This window comes from Xiphophorus couchianus, chromosome 20, assembly GCF_001444195.1.
Source record: "Xiphophorus couchianus chromosome 20, X_couchianus-1.0, whole genome shotgun sequence".
Classification (NCBI taxonomy): Eukaryota; Metazoa; Chordata; class Actinopteri; order Cyprinodontiformes; family Poeciliidae; genus Xiphophorus; species Xiphophorus couchianus.
Window position 1 is genome coordinate 16,934,329 of NC_040247.1, and position 16,677 is coordinate 16,951,005.

Here is a 16,677-nt window from a genome sequence, read left to right on the forward strand (position 1 = left end):
AAACCAAGTAGATTTTAATGGCGAGGTTAACGTGATCGAGAAACATGAACTAACCGGAAATCAGTTGAATATAGTGTTATCAGTAACGTGACAACTTATTTTATGATTTTTTATTTTTGATTTACCACAAATATGTTTTGTAATATATATGTAATTAAATCGTGTAGGATCTTTAGACGTTCTTCAAGACTAAGACGATAAATATTAGGATAAACCCTTTTAATGTATTTGAATAGTTTTATTTTGAAAGTAAGTCAACGGAAGCCAGAATAGAATAGCCGTTAGCTTCACAGGTCTCACTGCCTGCCTAAAATCGATAGGTGATTGGCTTTCTAGCAGCTTAGGATTCTGTGGGTCTTGTTACCGTACCCACCTAAGGTAAGGACGCAGGCATGTCAGGGGGTTACGAGGAATGTTTTTCCGCTATGTGTCGTCGATACAATCTAATGGCAGTTCTTCTTCTTCTTTTTTTTTAAAACTATTTAAAACGTTACTCGTTCCAACTGCAGCCTTTGTCTAAAGTGTTTGATATTTCAGGCCAGCCGTTGATTGTAGCTAACGTTAGCTGTCTGGAGGTCTGTACCTGTCCACGCTGAGTGACACTTGGCGGACAGCTGCTCCTGCTGCTGCTGCTCAGTGGGTTAGCTGTCTGCTGATGTGGGCACTCTGGACCACAGCCAGCTGCTACGTGACATTATAGGATGAGGGGGGGCTGTTACCTGGAGTCAGACCTCAGACATCACTGCTGTAGTCGGTCATTTAAGGTGAATTTAAACTGAATTTTAAATGGTGATGGTCTTACTTTTCTTTTGAAATTAGGGACAGAAGAGCTCATTAAAAATTACAGTAATTTGTCTAATTGACATCGTAAAACGTATTCCAACAAGCGTATACATTTCAAGCTTTTATAGGGTAATGGTAGTTTTTACTAGATATAACTATGTTTTATGGCCCTGTGCATGTAATAGTAATAGGCTGCTTGCAGATGCAGACAAAGGTGTCAGCGACCCTGGCAAAGATGTGAGGAAAAAAAAAAAAAGCACAGCAGCATGATCTGACAGAGACAATTTTAGAAAAAGCCAAACTATTTGAATATGGTACATTTATTGATATTCAGTAAAAAGTGATTTTAACAAAATTTCCATTGGCACAATTGTTGGTACCCCTTTGACTTGACTTGGCCTTGCCAGTAGCACATACAGGTACACATAAAAAAATTAAGAGAACTGTGAAAAAGCTCAATATTTTTTGTCAACAATTTCAGATAGAGAAATTTATATCTTATGTAGATTTATTAAAATATAGTGATTTATTTCATGCCTTTATTTATTGTAATTTTGATGATTATGACTTACAGGTAACAAAAACCCAAAATTCAGTGTCTCAAAAAAAAAAAGAATATTCTAAAAAAAAAAAAAAAAAGTTATGTCTGCTGAGCAAGAAGGTCTTGGGTTCGAATCCCAGTCCGGGGTCTTTCTGCATGGAATTTGCATGTTTTCCCTGTGCATGCGTGGGTTTTCCTGGGGTACTCTGGCTTCTTGCCACAGTCCAAAAACATGAATGAATTGGTCTTTCTAAATTATCTTTAGGTGTGAGTGTATACGTGCATGTTACATGTTACATGTACGTGTTAGTTTGTCCTATCTCTGTGTTGCCCTGTGATGGGATTGTCAACCTGTGCACCCCACCTCTCGCCTGATGACAGGCACCAGCTTCACTCACGACCCTGCAAGGACAATCATGTTAGATAATGAATGAATGGATGGATAGATGAAAAAGTTAAATATTGGACGCAACTGCAGTCTTGAGCAGATTGTCGAGCAAAAGCCATGCAAGAATTTGTGGGAGCTTCACAAGGAGTGGACTAAAGCGGGAGTCAACATATTAAGAGCCACCACACAGACAAATCCTAACTGTTGGCTACAAATCTTGCCTTCCTCATTTCAAGTCACTCCTGATGATGTCTAAAGGGTCTCATATGAACTAAGAAGAAAAATAGCTTTGGACCCCATTTGTTCAGTGGTCCAAAGTTATCTTTTTATGGGAAAATAAAGCTTTACTTTCATTTGAAATCAAGATCCCATTGTCTGGAGGAAGGATGGAGAGGTACAAAATCCTCATTGGTTGAAGTGTAGTCAGTCATGATTTGAGATGCAGTGTCATCTGCTGGTGTTAGTCCACTGTGTTTGCTGAAGTCCTCAGTCAATGCAGCCATCGAAGAGAAAATGTCAGAGCACTTCATGCTTCCTTCTGCTGAGAAGCTGAATGGAGATGTTGATTTTATTTTCAAGAAGAACTTGGCAATGGTCTGCACTGACAAAGGAACTAAAAGCTGATTCCATGGTGTTCTTGTGTTCGATTGGCCAGAAAACCAGCTAATCAAAACCCCACAGAGAATCCATGGAGTAGCATTGTCAAGAAGAAGATGAGAGACACCAAAACAAGCGACGTAGATGACTTAAAGGCAGCCATCAAAGCGATAAAAGCGACTTTTATCCTCAGCAGAACCACAGACTGATCACCTCCGTGCTACATTGATGCAGTAATTAATGCAAAAGCAGGCCCAACCAAATATTGACTGCATAGAAATACTTTTCAGAAGCCTGACATTTCTGTTGAAAGTATCTCTCTTGTTTTACTGATCTTCTGTAGTACTCTAATTTTCAGATTAAATTTTGGGTTTTTATTAGTAAGCCATAATCATCAAATTAATAATAATATTTATTAATAATCAAAAAATAGTCTTTTTCACTTTGTGTTTAATGAATCAATAAAACAAAAGTTTAACTTTATAACAAAAATATTTAACCTTTTCACAATATTCAAACCTACTGAATTGGTTTGAACGTTGTCAAAGTTTTCTTAAGGTTTGAACTAAAGCAGCATAATATATTGAATTGCAATCCTCATCGCAGTGTGTACTGTTTTTAGTCAGATATTGCATTTCAATGCATGAATGCCCATAATAAGTTTGACTGATAGTGCAGGCCTTCAAAGCCTTTGATGTCCACAACTGATATTTTAACAGCCAAAATACTAAATTACTAAATAACCATTGTGTTCCCCTCTGGACTTTTGTGATTAAAATGTTGGATGAGCTCACTCCTTTTTAACTTCAGTGTTGTGTCCAAAATTATCAACTGATGTAGATTTGATTTGGGCTGATTGGTTTCAATGAAATTTATTTTTATGATTGTTTGTAATTTGATCTCAGGTTTTACGGTTTTGAGATCTGCAGAAAACTGTTACTGTCAACTCTGAATTTCTCATTCTTGTACACAGCTGAGTTATGGTTAATGTTGCTTTTTATTGTGACTGCAATAACTATTTTTTTCAACTTCCACACAAAGAAATCAGATGTTGAGTTTTTTTTTTTTGCTTGATGTTGGGGAACATGTACAAATGAATGTGGGAGCTCTTTTGCATGTGTGCATCATCTTTCGTCTGGCCGTGCTTGTCAGCTTGCATCCATTGCATTTCCATAAAAAAATGGTTTGAAGATTCATTTCTAATAAAACTTTTTTACCACCAAAAGACCTTCTGCTTTCCTTTTTTATGGGTCATTGTTACTAACTATTTGTGGCAGGTAACCCTGTTGCTTTCCTGCACATTCATTTTGAAAATATTCATCTCATATCATATGTTGCATTTGAGAAAAAAACCAGTCTGTTAGGTAAGGGAATAATTCTTCTGATTAATATGAAAAGGGTAACGAAGACTTTCCTGTGATTTAAAAAAAAAATTTTTAATGGAGGCTTGATGATTATTTCACCTATTTTTTTCTTACAATCTTTAAAAATGTTTCTGTGGAGCCTTTTATGTTTGAGACTGGCAGTTTGTAACAAAGTTGGTTTTTTGTTCAACAGTTTCCATATTTAGAAAGGACATAAAACCTTTATTACACATTGGACTGAAAATGAGTGGAAAGCCAAAGAAAAAAAAAAAAAAAACCTTGAAAGGCCTTCAAAAAATCCCCAAAAATGTTGTTTGAAACTTACTTAAAGTTTTAAACAACATTTTTAATGTTGCATTTTTAAACTTTAAATTTCTGTCTATTATTTTGTGATTCTATGGGAGACTCCAGTGAATGATGGTGCTACAGTGGTGTGACAAAGTATCTACCCTTTTATAGATTTTTTCTGCTTATGCCTTTTTATTAAACCAAGATGCTTTAGATTTCCAAATAAACTCAAGGATCAGACAAAGGTCAAATGAGTAAATACAACCTACCGTACATTGTTCTAATAATGGATAAAGAAAAAAGCCACTTGACCCTGTGTGACAAAGTAATTGTCCTTTAAGCCTAAAAACTTTAACAATAGTTTCTATCAAGCCGTATCTGATAACTAACAATGTGTCTTTTCCATTTCAGTGGAGGAATTATGGTCCACTCTTCTTTTTTTGTTTTAATTTAGCCTCTTTGGATGGTAGTGTGGATGGCCACAGGATCTCAAATAGATTTAAGTTTGAGCTATGTGATGCCAAAGGCTGCATTTCATTTTTTAATCAGAGTTTTTTTTTCTGGTGTGTATTGAATCATAATCCAGCTGTGTAACACAAGTCCACATTAAGCTTAAAAACACAAAATAGAGCAGAACTTATGGTTTCATCAGTAATTTCAAGGCATCTTAGCTGTAATCATTTTTAATTGTGAACACTGACTAACTGGCAAGCGAGGCCTGCAGTGCTTTATAGGTTGTTCTGGATTCATTTGTGCACATGGATGAGTCATTAGCTTGCTCATGAAATAATTTGTTTGAACGTTTTTCAATGGCTTTGTATCAGAAAGCAAAAATAGAAATCTATGAGGGGTCAAGAACTTCTTCTAAGCACTTGCTTGCAGTTATTGCAGTTTACTGGCAAGTCCATCCATCCATCCATTAACATACATGGTCATCCCTGGTGGGATCGCGAGGGTGCTGGTGCCTATCTCCAGCGGTCAATGGGCGAGAGGTGGGGCACACCCTGGACAGGTCGCCAGTCCATCGCAGGGCATGCTGGCAAGTCAATAAAAAAAAAATACGTTCAGCTTGTGCACTGTTTACACTCAGTGACATTAATATGAGTTGAGCTTGTTTCATTTGTCAGAATTATCATTTTAGACAGGAATTTGTGCCTTTTTGTTACTTGACTGACCCTTGTGTTCTCAGGGGTTCGTCATGGCCTTGAAAAGGAGACGGGCGACGTCCCCTTCTAGCAGTGTGAGTGGAGGAGATTTTGACAATAGCCAGACTTCGTTAGTGTCTTCAATTGGGAGAAAGAGGAGAAGGACCTCAAACATTCCGACTGTGGATCCTGTAATTTTACACATTTCAGTCACTGTTTTTCTTTGAACTCTGAAAATTGTTGTTCAACACAGTTTTAAGGAAGGAGGGTTATTATGGTGAAGGGTGCTGATAATTTTCAGTGTTTTAAATGTTGCCTTTTCAGATTGCTGTATGCCATGAGCTGTACAACACAATCAGAGATTACAAGGATGACCACGGCCGGATGCTGTGTGAGCTGTTCATCAGAGCACCCAAACGAAGGTCAGGACAAAGTTACCTATTAAAACTTTTACAATGTTATTTAGGTAAGAAGACTGGACAGAGCAAATGTCACCTTTTTGACTCAGGAATCAGCCAGACTATTACCATGTGGTGTCTCAGCCCATTGACATGATGAAGATCCAGCAGAAATTAAAGATGGAGGAGTATGATGATGTCGATCAGCTAACCAGTGACTTCCAGCTTCTGTTCAACAATGCAAAGACTTATTATAAGGTGCGAATTCTCATAAAGTTACTATTACTAATAGTGGGCAGAGCTGTGAAACTAAATTCTCTTTTAATGAAAACAGACGGACAGTCCTGAGTACAGAGCAGCCTGCAAGCTGTGGGACCTCTACCTCCGGACGAAGAATGAGTTTATTCAAAGGGGTGAATATGAAGATGACGATGAAGATGGATACAATGCACAAGAAAACCCCGGAGGTTCCACTGAAGATGAGGTGACACTTACGGACCTGATTATTACCATATATCTTTTTAAACAGGTGTATGTGCAGCTCACTAATTATCAAGATGGTCCTATAAGTGAGAAAAAAAAACATGAGTGCCTTTTAGGTAAGTCATACCACAGGAAGCAGAAAGCAGCCTGGGACTGAGACTCAAATACTTTCGCCTCGCTGATCAGAAATATCGGACCTTCATATTGCACAGTACTCCAATAAAAAAAACATTAAAGCTTGTGTTTTTAACATGACAAAATATGGAAATGTAAGTTGTAGTAATGTTTTGTCATCTATATGTTTTCAAACTGTATTTTGTTTTTAATTTCTGGGCTTAATTGTTGTAATCAGAGTGCATCAGCTTGTTTGAAAGAAGTTCTGGAGCAGCTCCTTGACGCTGTTGTGTCCTATACTGAGCCAAGTGGTCGCCTGGTCAGCGAGCTCTTCCAGAAGCTTCCATCCAAAATGGTATAAGAAAAAAAACAAACGTTTTTAACAGGAAGAAGACATTAAAATGTCTAAGTTTGGTTTGATTTGCTGTTCTCTCTTTTCTGTTTAGCAATATCCAGATTACTATGCTGTAATTAAAGAACCAATAGATCTGAAACTCATTGCTCAGAAAATCCAGGTACACTTATAGAGATCTAATAATTTCAGTGCTATGTATTTGTTTGATGTCTTACTTTATTTATCAACTAACAACAACAAAAATATATCTAATATTTATCTTAGCTGGGCAATTATCGATGTGTCAGCGCCATGGCTAAAGATGTGGACCTGCTGGTGAAGAATGCCAAGGCCTACAATGAGCCTGGTTCACAGGTTTTTAAGGTAAGTCTTTAACCTGTAACTTGAACGTAGCATGCTGCTTCTGGCATTTGACATAACCAGCTGTAATCTGCTATTGGGATGCAGGATGCTAACACTATTAAAAAGGTTTTTGCACAAAAGAAGTCTGAGATGGAACATGGGGAGCCAATCAAGTCCAGTATTCGCATCAGGTAGTAAAGTATCAACTCTTGAAATCATGTTGGTGTTACTTTCTTAATTGAGTTCATTGGTTTAATGTTTTTCTTTCTTTGATAGAAATAAAAGGTCCGTCCAGGGAGACCGGCTCTCAGCTATCACTATGGCTCTTCAGTATGAAAGTGATGAGGAGGGTATACTTTCTGGTATCTATTTATCTGATCAGATTGACGTGATGCTACTACACACTGGTGTTCAGTATTAAGTAGCGTGATAATCATTGTAATAGACATATATTTTGTTATCTTCCTACATCTATTAGGGACTGTCCACTATGATGAGGGTGAATCCGAAGCGGAGAGTATGACTTCGAACATTGACATGAGCAACCCCATCTTCCAGCTTTATGAAGCTGTTCGGGGAGCCAGGAACAGTCAGGGCCAGCTGATTTCTGAGCCCTTCCTACAGCTGCCCTCTAGGAAAGACTACCCTGATTATTACCAGCAGATCAATCAGCCAGTCTGCCTGCATCAGATCAAGTATGACAAAACTGATACCGATCTGTTTTCATGTCTGTGTGTCTGTACATATGTCATGGAAATGGGCTTGACACAGCCAGGAAAAGTCTTCAATTTGATCTCCGTATTTCCCGGATCTGATTAAGTATAGAGAAAGAAAATAAGACTATAGAAAAAATATTTATATACCTTACCCTTCTCACTGTTCTGTAGTTTGTGCAACCAATATTTTGTCTTCTAGTTTTCTTTGTCACCACATACACTACAGTATTTCTTTGCCCCATATGTGAGTGCCCATATTTATTTGCAGGAACAAAATGAAGAACAATGAATACGAGAGTGTTGAGCATATTGACTCCGATCTGATGCTGATGTTTGAGAATGCCAAGCGCTACAACATTCCCCACTCCTCCATCTACAAACGTGCGCTCAAGCTTCAGCACATCCAGCAGGTCACTTCAGCTTTGTTACTCATGGTTTTCATTCAGATGTGCTGGCTCAGCAGGAACATTGTCTCAGATGTTTTAGAATGATCTCCATTTTCAGTTGTATTAGCTATATTTTTGTTTCAAAATTGTATTGTATCAAATGAATTCAAACAGTGCCTTTGCAAAAGTATTAATATCCCTTGAACTTGTCCAGGGTTTCCCCAGAAAACATGCTGAGCCTGGTGGCAGGGGCGATAGGACAGTCATTCAGCAACCTTTAGCAATGTATCTAGTCAAAAAAGTTGATTAGAAACATTATTATTTTCCTTCCGCTTCACAAATACTTTGTCTGTCTTATCAAACCCCAATAAATGTTAATGAAATTTGACGTTGTAAAGTGACAAAATGTGAAAAGGATCAAAGAGCATGAATATTTTTTACAAGTCAGTGCATCTCAATATGTTTCCTCACTAGATGAAGAGAAAGGAGCTTTTGCAGAGAACAGATGATGATGGCGACAGCATGCTCTCCTCGGCCACGTCCGACACCAGCAGCACAAAAAGAAAAAGGTACACTTTGGTTCTAAAACATTCAACCCTCCACCTATTTTTTGTGCAACTAACCTTTGTTTCTGTCTGTTGCCTTTTTTGGCTTCCAGCCACAAGAAAAACACAAAGAAAAATCGAATGAAAGCTCTCCTAGGCTCTGTTACTGAAGCCAGAGAGGCCGGGACTGGCCGGAGACTCTGTGACCTCTTCATGGTGAAGCCATCTAAGAAGGACTATCCTGATTACTACAAAGTTATCCTGGAACCAATGGACCTCAGGACCATAGACTACAACATCCGCTCAGAAAAGTACATGACTGAGGATGCAATGGTGGAGGATATGAAGCTGATGTTCCGCAATGCCAGGCATTATAATGAAGAAGGCTCCCAGGTAACATTTAGCTTGTATCTGTCTTCCATTGTTTCTCTTTCAGTAGTCCTAGTTGGTTCTTATTTTTAAAAATGCCAAAATACTAAGAGCTAATTAATTTCCTGTTCTCATAAGCATTATTAAAAAATGCCACTACAGTGCAATCCACACCACAAACTCCTATCTCTGTTGTTTGTGTAGGTCTACAATGACGCAGACATTCTTGAGAAGATCATGGAAGACAGACGCAGAGATCTTGGGCCAGCAACTGATGATGATGATATTATGTCTCCAAAGTTAAAAATAAGTATGTCTTTCAGTCTTTTGGTATGAAGTAATCCATTGATTTTACATTTGAATAAATATTCACACCCATCTGCCTTTTTTTTTCCAGGAAAGAACAGCCTCTCTCTGAAAAAGTCCAAGTACCTGACACCTTTACAGCAGAAACTAAATGAGCTTTATGAAGCCGTAAAGAACTACACGGATAAGCGAGGCCGTCGCCTGAGCACAATCTTCCTGCGACTTCCATCTCGTGCTGAGCTGCCAGATTACTACATCGCCATCAAGAAGCCTGTAGACATGGAGAAGATCAAGAGCCACATGCTGGGTAACAAGTACCAGGATGTGGACGCGCTGGTCGAAGACCTGGTGCTCATGTTCAACAATGCGTGCACCTACAACGAGCCTGAGTCTTTGATTTACCGCGACGCTCTGCTGTTGCACAAGGTGCTATTGGAGACGAGGCGGGACCTGGAAGGAGGAGAGGACAATCACGTTCCCGATGTGCCTCGACTCATCCAGGAACTCATCCGGAGTCTCTTCGTATCTGTGCTCGGTCACCAAGACGATGAAGGACGTTGTTACAGTGATTCTCTTGCAGAGATTCCTGCTGCAGATCCCACCAACCCAGAGAAGCCAGCGCTCAATTTCGATATTGTCAGAAAAAATGTGGAAAGGGGCCGCTACAAGAGGCTGGATGTATTTCAGGACCACATGTTTGAAGTTCTGGAAAAGGCCAGACGATTAAATAGGTCAGATATTGTTGCAAGTCCACTAATTTGTGTTTTAAAGGAAACCCAAAGCTAGTTTTATACCATGCATTCATTACAGGACTGACTCAGAGATCTTTGAGGATGCAGTGGAGCTGCAGCAGTTTTTCATTCGTATCAGAGATGAGCTGTGTAAAAATGGAGAGATCCTAATGTCCCCCGCCCTCAGCTACACTTCGAAGCATTTGCACAGCGATGTGGAAAAGGAAAAGAAGGAAAAGCTTCCCAAAGAGATTGAGGAGGACAAAATTAAGAGAGAAGAGGAGAAAAGGGGTATCCACTGAAACATCATCCGTTTCCTCAGTATCACTATGAAAACTTTCAGGATATGTTGCTGTTTTAATTGAAACTTTTTTTTCACAGAGGCAGAGAAGAGAGAGGGCACTGTTGGAGGCTCGTGGCAGGTTCAGCGTACGTACAGTCAGGACTGCAGCTTCAAGAACAGCATGTACCACGTGGGAGATTATGTTTATGTGGAGCCTGCAGAGCCTAACCTCCAGCCACATATCATTTATATTGAACGCCTTTGGGAAGATGATACAGGCAAGTCTCATCATATTATAAAGCATAAAATCTAATCTTAATGTTATCAGGTTTTTTTTCTCCTTGCTTTTTCACTGTATTGTGAAAAGTATTGGCAATATGGTGTAAATTATTATTTTCAAACGCAATTATCATTGCAATATCAACCTGTGCAAAATCACAGTTACAAAAGACTGCCTGAATGAAATACTTAACCTACTGTTAAATTTTATGCATTGATTCAAACTTTGCTTGTTCTTAGGATTCCAGGTTGCTAAATTTGAAAAAATGTTCTCACTACTTAACATTTGTTTCTCCATCTTTAGGGATTCATAAAAAAAGTAAAACAAATGTAAGCACAAAAAGATTGATTAGCATATCACATGTTTGGGGGAATTTTCAAAATTTCCCAAAGATACACTTCTAAATTTCAAAAAATCCTATAAACACATTTCTGAACATTGTGGAAAGCCTTCTCAGAAGAGCTAAGTGTGGGAAAGCTCAAAATTTAAATCTATAATTTTGAGTGGAGTTTCTTTATTTTAATATTTTTGGCAATATAGAGTTTCGTGCACTGTACCTTAAATCCTCGTTTTAACATGTTTAAAGCTGATCTGGGCCTCTCTTTCCAACCTCTGAAACACACAGGGGAGAAGTGGCTGTACGGCTGCTGGTTCTACAGGCCAAATGAAACATTTCATCTAGCAACAAGAAAATTCTTGGAGAAAGAAGTTTTCAAGAGCGATTATTATAACAAAGCTCCTATCAGCAAAATTCTGGGGAAGTGCGTGGTCATGTTTGTGAAGGTATACATTTGCTGCGTCAGTCTGCATTTAATTAATGTTGTTGAGAATTTCTTTGTCTTTTTGAGTTTTGATTGAACATGCTTGTGATTTAAGGAGTACTTCAAGCTTTCCCCAGAAGGATTCAAGCAGGAGGATGTCTACGTCTGCGAGTCACGCTACTCTGCCAAGTCAAAGTCCTTTAAAAAGATCAAGATGTGGGCCATGCCCCTCAGCTCGGTTCGATTTGTTCCCAGAGACGTCCCCCTGCCGGTGGTCCGAGTCGCTTCTATGTTTGTGACCAAACAAGATGAGAAGCCAACAGAGATTGTAGAAGAAAGCAAAATGACTGATGGTATTATAGACAAAGTAAGTAGCAGCTTTGTCGTTTAGGTGAAAACGATCAGTTTATTTTTACATCAGAACCATTTAATGTTCACAGGAGCGGGAGGATGTTCCACTGGATGTGACCAACGGAGAACCAGGCTGTCAGTACTATGAGCAACTCTGTTACAACAACCTGTGGCTGAAAGTGGGAGACTGTGTTTACATTGCTTCTCATGGACTGGTGCGCCACCGAGTGGGCAGGTAAAGTAAAATAATTTTAAAATAAGGATGACGTTTCTCTGTCAGCAAAGTCAGAATATGCTCTATAGTTAAAAGGGTTCCGTTTTTGCTAATTGCTTAGAAATACAGTGTCTCAAAGAAGGTTTTGCTCTGTTAAGGGAGGTAATCTTAGCAAATAGAAAATTCTGTTTTCATATATATAAAGAATAAAAGCTACCAAAAACAACCTGTCACTTTGTGAAAATATACTCGGTCTCCTTGGTATCAGGAATTGACAGTAATTAACCTGTTTATTGCCCATACTTGTAGAATAAAAAAATCCTTTAAAAGGAAGTCATCTGTCAGAAACATCTCAAAAGGTCTCTTTTTTAATTTCCAGAATTGAGAAAATGTGGATGCGAGATGAAGCAGGCTACTTCTTTGGTCCCATCTTTATCCATCCTGAAGAGACAGAGCATGAACCAACTAAGATGTTCTACAAGAAGGAAATGTTCTTAAGCAACTTGGAGGAGACTTGTCCCATGACCTGCATCATAGGTACCCTTTTAATGTGCAAGGAATTCAAATCAACATGTAATGTCCTACAACCAATAAAGCAAAGATGATTAGAGCCATTAAATAACTTTTGATTACACAGGAAAGTGTGTTGTGGCATCATTCAAAGAATACTTGTCTTGTCGGCCCACTGAAGTGCCTGAAGAAAACGTTCTTCTCTGTGAGAGTCGCTACATCGAGAGCGAAAAGCAAATGAAGAAGTTCAAGGGTCTTAAGCGTTTTTCCCTCTCTGGGAAGGTAGTAGAAGATGAAATCTACTATTTCAGGTAAAGAGCTGCTTTTAAATATTTAAATTGATGTTTCAGGAAGAGAGAAGTGACAAGATGTTTACTTAATGACAAGTAAATGTGAAACTCCTGTCCAGAATAGTTAGATTCAGCTTTACAGCCAAGGTGGCACCAATTTTTTTGTATATGTATTTGGTGTTATTTGTGTTTATGCTCTTTTTTATGAAGTCAGAACTTGTAGATGTGTACTCTAATTTTAAAAAAAAAACATTATAAGCTTGAAAAAGAAAAAGTGAGTTATGAAAGGTATGTCAGAGTGATGAAGTGAGTTTTGTTTGTTTTTCGTTTTCAGGAAGCTGATAGTTCCCCAGAAAGAACCATCTCCTCTGCTGGACAGGAAAATTGAGGAACTTGAAGCTAAGTTTGCTGATATGACCGATGAAGAGCTGGAAGATCTTGGGGATGATGATGGGGACCTGGGGGATCATTCCCTTCCTCAGATGCAATCCTCTATGAATAGTGACATGGACATGATGTCATACACCCCTCCACAGGTCAGGGAGACTGTATTTGATTGAATAGTGTTTGATTGCTTGTCCTTAAAATTTGCACATTGTTAGATCTTGTATTTGCATGTTTGGTTACAGTCAACTCCTAAATCCATGAAGGGGCTTGCAAAGAAAGAAGCTTCAAAGCGGAAAATCAACATGAGTGGCTACATCCTGTTCAGTAGCGAGATGCGAGCGGTCATCAAAGCTCAGCACCCGGACTTCTCTTTTGGGGATTTGAGTCGTCTTGTTGGCACAGAGTGGAGGAACCTGGACAGTTCCCGGAAAGCAGAGTATGAAGGTAAGAAATCCTACTTTATATTATTAATTTTGGACATTTTGCAGATGCAATGATGGGCGTTAAACGTTTTCACATTTTGTCAAATTAGTACTGAAAACTTCAATGTATTGCTGTGAGTACTTTTGTAGGGTGCTGTACTTATATTTGCATTGACTTTGAACCTCTTTGTTATGCAGAGCGAGCAGCTAAAGTTGCTGAACAACAGGAGCGCGAGAGGGGTCATCATCAGACGTCCCCAAGAGCAGGTACCCCAGTAGGGGCACTGATGGGGGTAGTGCCTGCCCCAACCCCCATGGGGATGCTAAATCCCAGCATGACGCCTGTGTCAGGTAACCCCTCATGGATGCAGATGGATGCCCACTTCTCATTCCCTAAAAGACGGGAATGAGAAGCTAAACTGCTAACATCTCCTGCTTGTTTGTGTCTTTACAACCTCATGTCAGTGCATTGATTTAATTTTACATTGGCTCCAGCATTATACCACTTCATTTATAGGAACATACAAGTGGTAATACACATCACTCATAATGTGTCTGCCTGGCTTCAATGTAATGCACATGCTTCACATAGTTTTCCTTTTCTGTTTGCATTTTGTTGTTATTATAGCTTGATCATCAAGTTAACAGCTTATCAGCTTGTTAATGCATGCTTGGTAGGGAGTGCGTGTTTGACTGATGCATGTTGTTGTCTTGTGTTGACACTGTCTCCTCCTGAGAAGGTGTGATGGGGGTATATAGGACAGCTATGATGGACCATGTTGAAGGCATGGTCAGTTTGGCTGGTATACCACCACATCACATGGGGATGCCTGTCTTTCCCCAACATCTTCTGCCCGTTATGCCTGGGTTCCGTGGAATGCTGTCCTTTGGTAAGAGTGCCATCATAGCCACCCCTCCATTTGCCACGCAGTTGCTTCCTGTCTACCAATCTGAGACGCTTGAGGGGCTACCTGTGTCACTAGGCTGAGATTCCCTTTTTGATGACTTGTCGGTCTCATTTTGAGGTTGGGTTGTTATTCAGAATTTATTTATTTTAGGTAAAAATAAACAGTTTTAACTGGATAAACAAAATATACACCTACCAAAGATCACTTCTTCTGAGGTCAAGTTTATTTGTGGAGCACATTTCTGCAACAAGGCATTATATAATTATAATTGCTATGTTTTAAGTCAAATCAAAACAATCATAGTTCATTTATAATGTGTTTTGAATTGGTATTAGAAATAATAGGTGTCCTCCAATGTGTGATCATGCTTATGGTGTTGAATATCCTCACAGGTGTTAACGGCCTGGGAATTGGATCAGCAGCAGGAAACATGCATGGATCACAGGTAATCATTTTGGCTCTGTTATAATGATTGAAAAACAATAAAAAACAATATTTTTAAAGCCTATTGATCTGATGTACATCTGCTTTTAGGAGGTCTTAGTAAGAGTATTGTGCATTTTATATTATACGGTTTACCAAGCTACTTTCATGTTTATTCTTGTAAGTTGTTGCAATCATGTATTTTTGATACGGGCTGCATGACATCAGGAAAACATGTAGTTTCGAAACTGTTGCTGAATATTGCGATGACTGCATCACTTAAAATGAACAAACATTGTTTTGAGTCATTTCTTCCTATTTCATCATTGCAAATTCTCCTCTATATTGTGTGAACTTTAGCATCTTAGCCACTAAAATGCACATCAGAGGCAGTTACACAGTTACAGACCATCCAACTGGCCACACGTAGCATAGGCATGCACAATGTGACTTGAAATATCCAACTAAATATTGCATCCAAGCAGTTCTTTACAAGAGTAATACTACAAACCCAGAAGATTGTGAATCAATATGTTGTGCAGCTTTAATTTCAAGATTTTTGTTCATAAGAAAATATTGAAAACCAAGTATTACTTTCCTTCCACTTTATAATTATGTGTTTTCCTGTCCCATAAAAATCCAATAAAATGCATTGAGGTTTGTGGTTGTGATGTAACAAAATTTATTATTCATATTCAAGGAATACGAGTGTTTTTGCAAGGCACAATGCATATGTTTCATTTGATGTTTGTGAATTAATCTGAATCTAATAAATAATGATTGTTTTCATCAGGTGGGTTTGGGCTCAGGACAGCAGGCTCCTCCTCCATACCCAGGACAAAGCCATCTGGGCCAACCAGCTCTCCACCAGCCCTCCACTCCAGTGTTTGTGTCTCCCCCTGCCAAATCTCAGCGGCTGCTGCACTCAGAGGCCTACCTCAGATACATTGAGGGCCTCAATGCGGAATCTTCCACTGTCAGCAAATGGGACCATGCTCTCACAGGTGCTTTTTAAAACATTTTGATAGTCGATGTTTAAAAATACATTTAGTAGTGATGACAAAAGCCTCCATGTGATATCTTCCTATACACACTGCACACATATAAAAATTTTGATTTTAATATTTGGCCTCTAATTGGATTAATATTTCTTTTTCATATTTTGTGATGGGTCAGTAAAGTAATTTCTGTTTTCCTCTTTCATGTTTTTTCCTGCTTTTTCAGTAAAAAAACAAGATGTGCGTCTGACAAAAGAGCAAGAAAGCAGACTGCCGTCCCACTGGTTGAAGAGTAAGGGGGCCCACAAGACCATGGCAGATGCACTTTGGCGGCTTCGTGACCTGATGATGCGCGACACCCTTAACATTCGTCAAATGCACAACCAGTAGCATGTAGATATTGTGAGCCTCTGTTCCTAAAACTGTGTAACAGAAGGAGGTTTAAGCTCACTAAAAGTCTTTATGTTGTTATAAAAAAAAGTAATGTTTGTGTTCATAACATATGCCTTCTGTGTTGAAGCTGCTTTTTTGTTTTTCATTTTGTATTTCATTTCATTCAAAGTATATCATGAATACTGTTCATCTGTGATGAAGGTTATCATGTCATAATTTCACAATAAAATTGTGAGGAGTTCAGACTGGATTTTAATTTATAACACTAGTAAATTAAATGATACAAGTATTATTTCTGTTGCGGATGAATATAATTATCAATATTGATGTCTGTGACCAAGTCAGCTTTATTTTCTATCACTTTTACATGAATGATTTCATTTTTTTATGTGGATATTTTGTGTAGTAAGGTAGTTTCAGGCTGTAGAGGTCAAAATACTTTCACTGGGTTTACTGCGTCACAACTTAAGTGTGATTAGACACTTTTAAATCATCAAATTAATAAGCAGAACTGGGTACGATAAGCAAAGGAGAGGAAAGTGCTCTCAAAGGCCCCTGTAATTCTGTAAATTACATTGAAGGTTTACAAACATTGTATTATTGCCA

At 38.6% G+C, this 16,677-nt stretch overlaps 1 protein-coding gene across 2 annotated transcripts; it reads left to right on the forward strand.

Moving 5' to 3' along the window:
• The first annotated feature begins 247 nt into the window (after positions 1-247).
• Positions 248-16,314, forward strand: LOC114136044 (protein polybromo-1-like). Of its 2 annotated transcripts, none has more exons than XM_028003807.1 (30): positions 248-378; positions 5,151-5,297; positions 5,431-5,528; positions 5,615-5,762; positions 5,839-5,988; positions 6,340-6,456; positions 6,548-6,616; positions 6,721-6,819; positions 6,904-6,989; positions 7,075-7,160; positions 7,277-7,493; positions 7,783-7,924; positions 8,375-8,469; positions 8,559-8,838; positions 9,019-9,124; positions 9,212-9,851; positions 9,931-10,142; positions 10,233-10,412; positions 11,040-11,197; positions 11,291-11,542; positions 11,616-11,761; positions 12,120-12,277; positions 12,378-12,561; positions 12,875-13,076; positions 13,170-13,371; positions 13,548-13,700; positions 14,090-14,239; positions 14,650-14,702; positions 15,474-15,684; positions 15,905-16,314. In XM_028003807.1, the coding sequence occupies exons 2-30, from the start codon at positions 5,160-5,162 to the stop codon at positions 16,066-16,068; spliced, it is 4,896 nt and encodes a 1,631-aa protein (XP_027859608.1). In that variant the 5' UTR covers positions 248-378; positions 5,151-5,159; the 3' UTR covers positions 16,069-16,314. The 2 variants fall into 2 exon arrangements, with proteins under 2 accessions (XP_027859608.1, XP_027859609.1); XM_028003808.1 differs by having other exon boundaries at positions 5,151-5,201.
• The last annotated feature ends 363 nt before the right edge of the window (positions 16,315-16,677 follow it).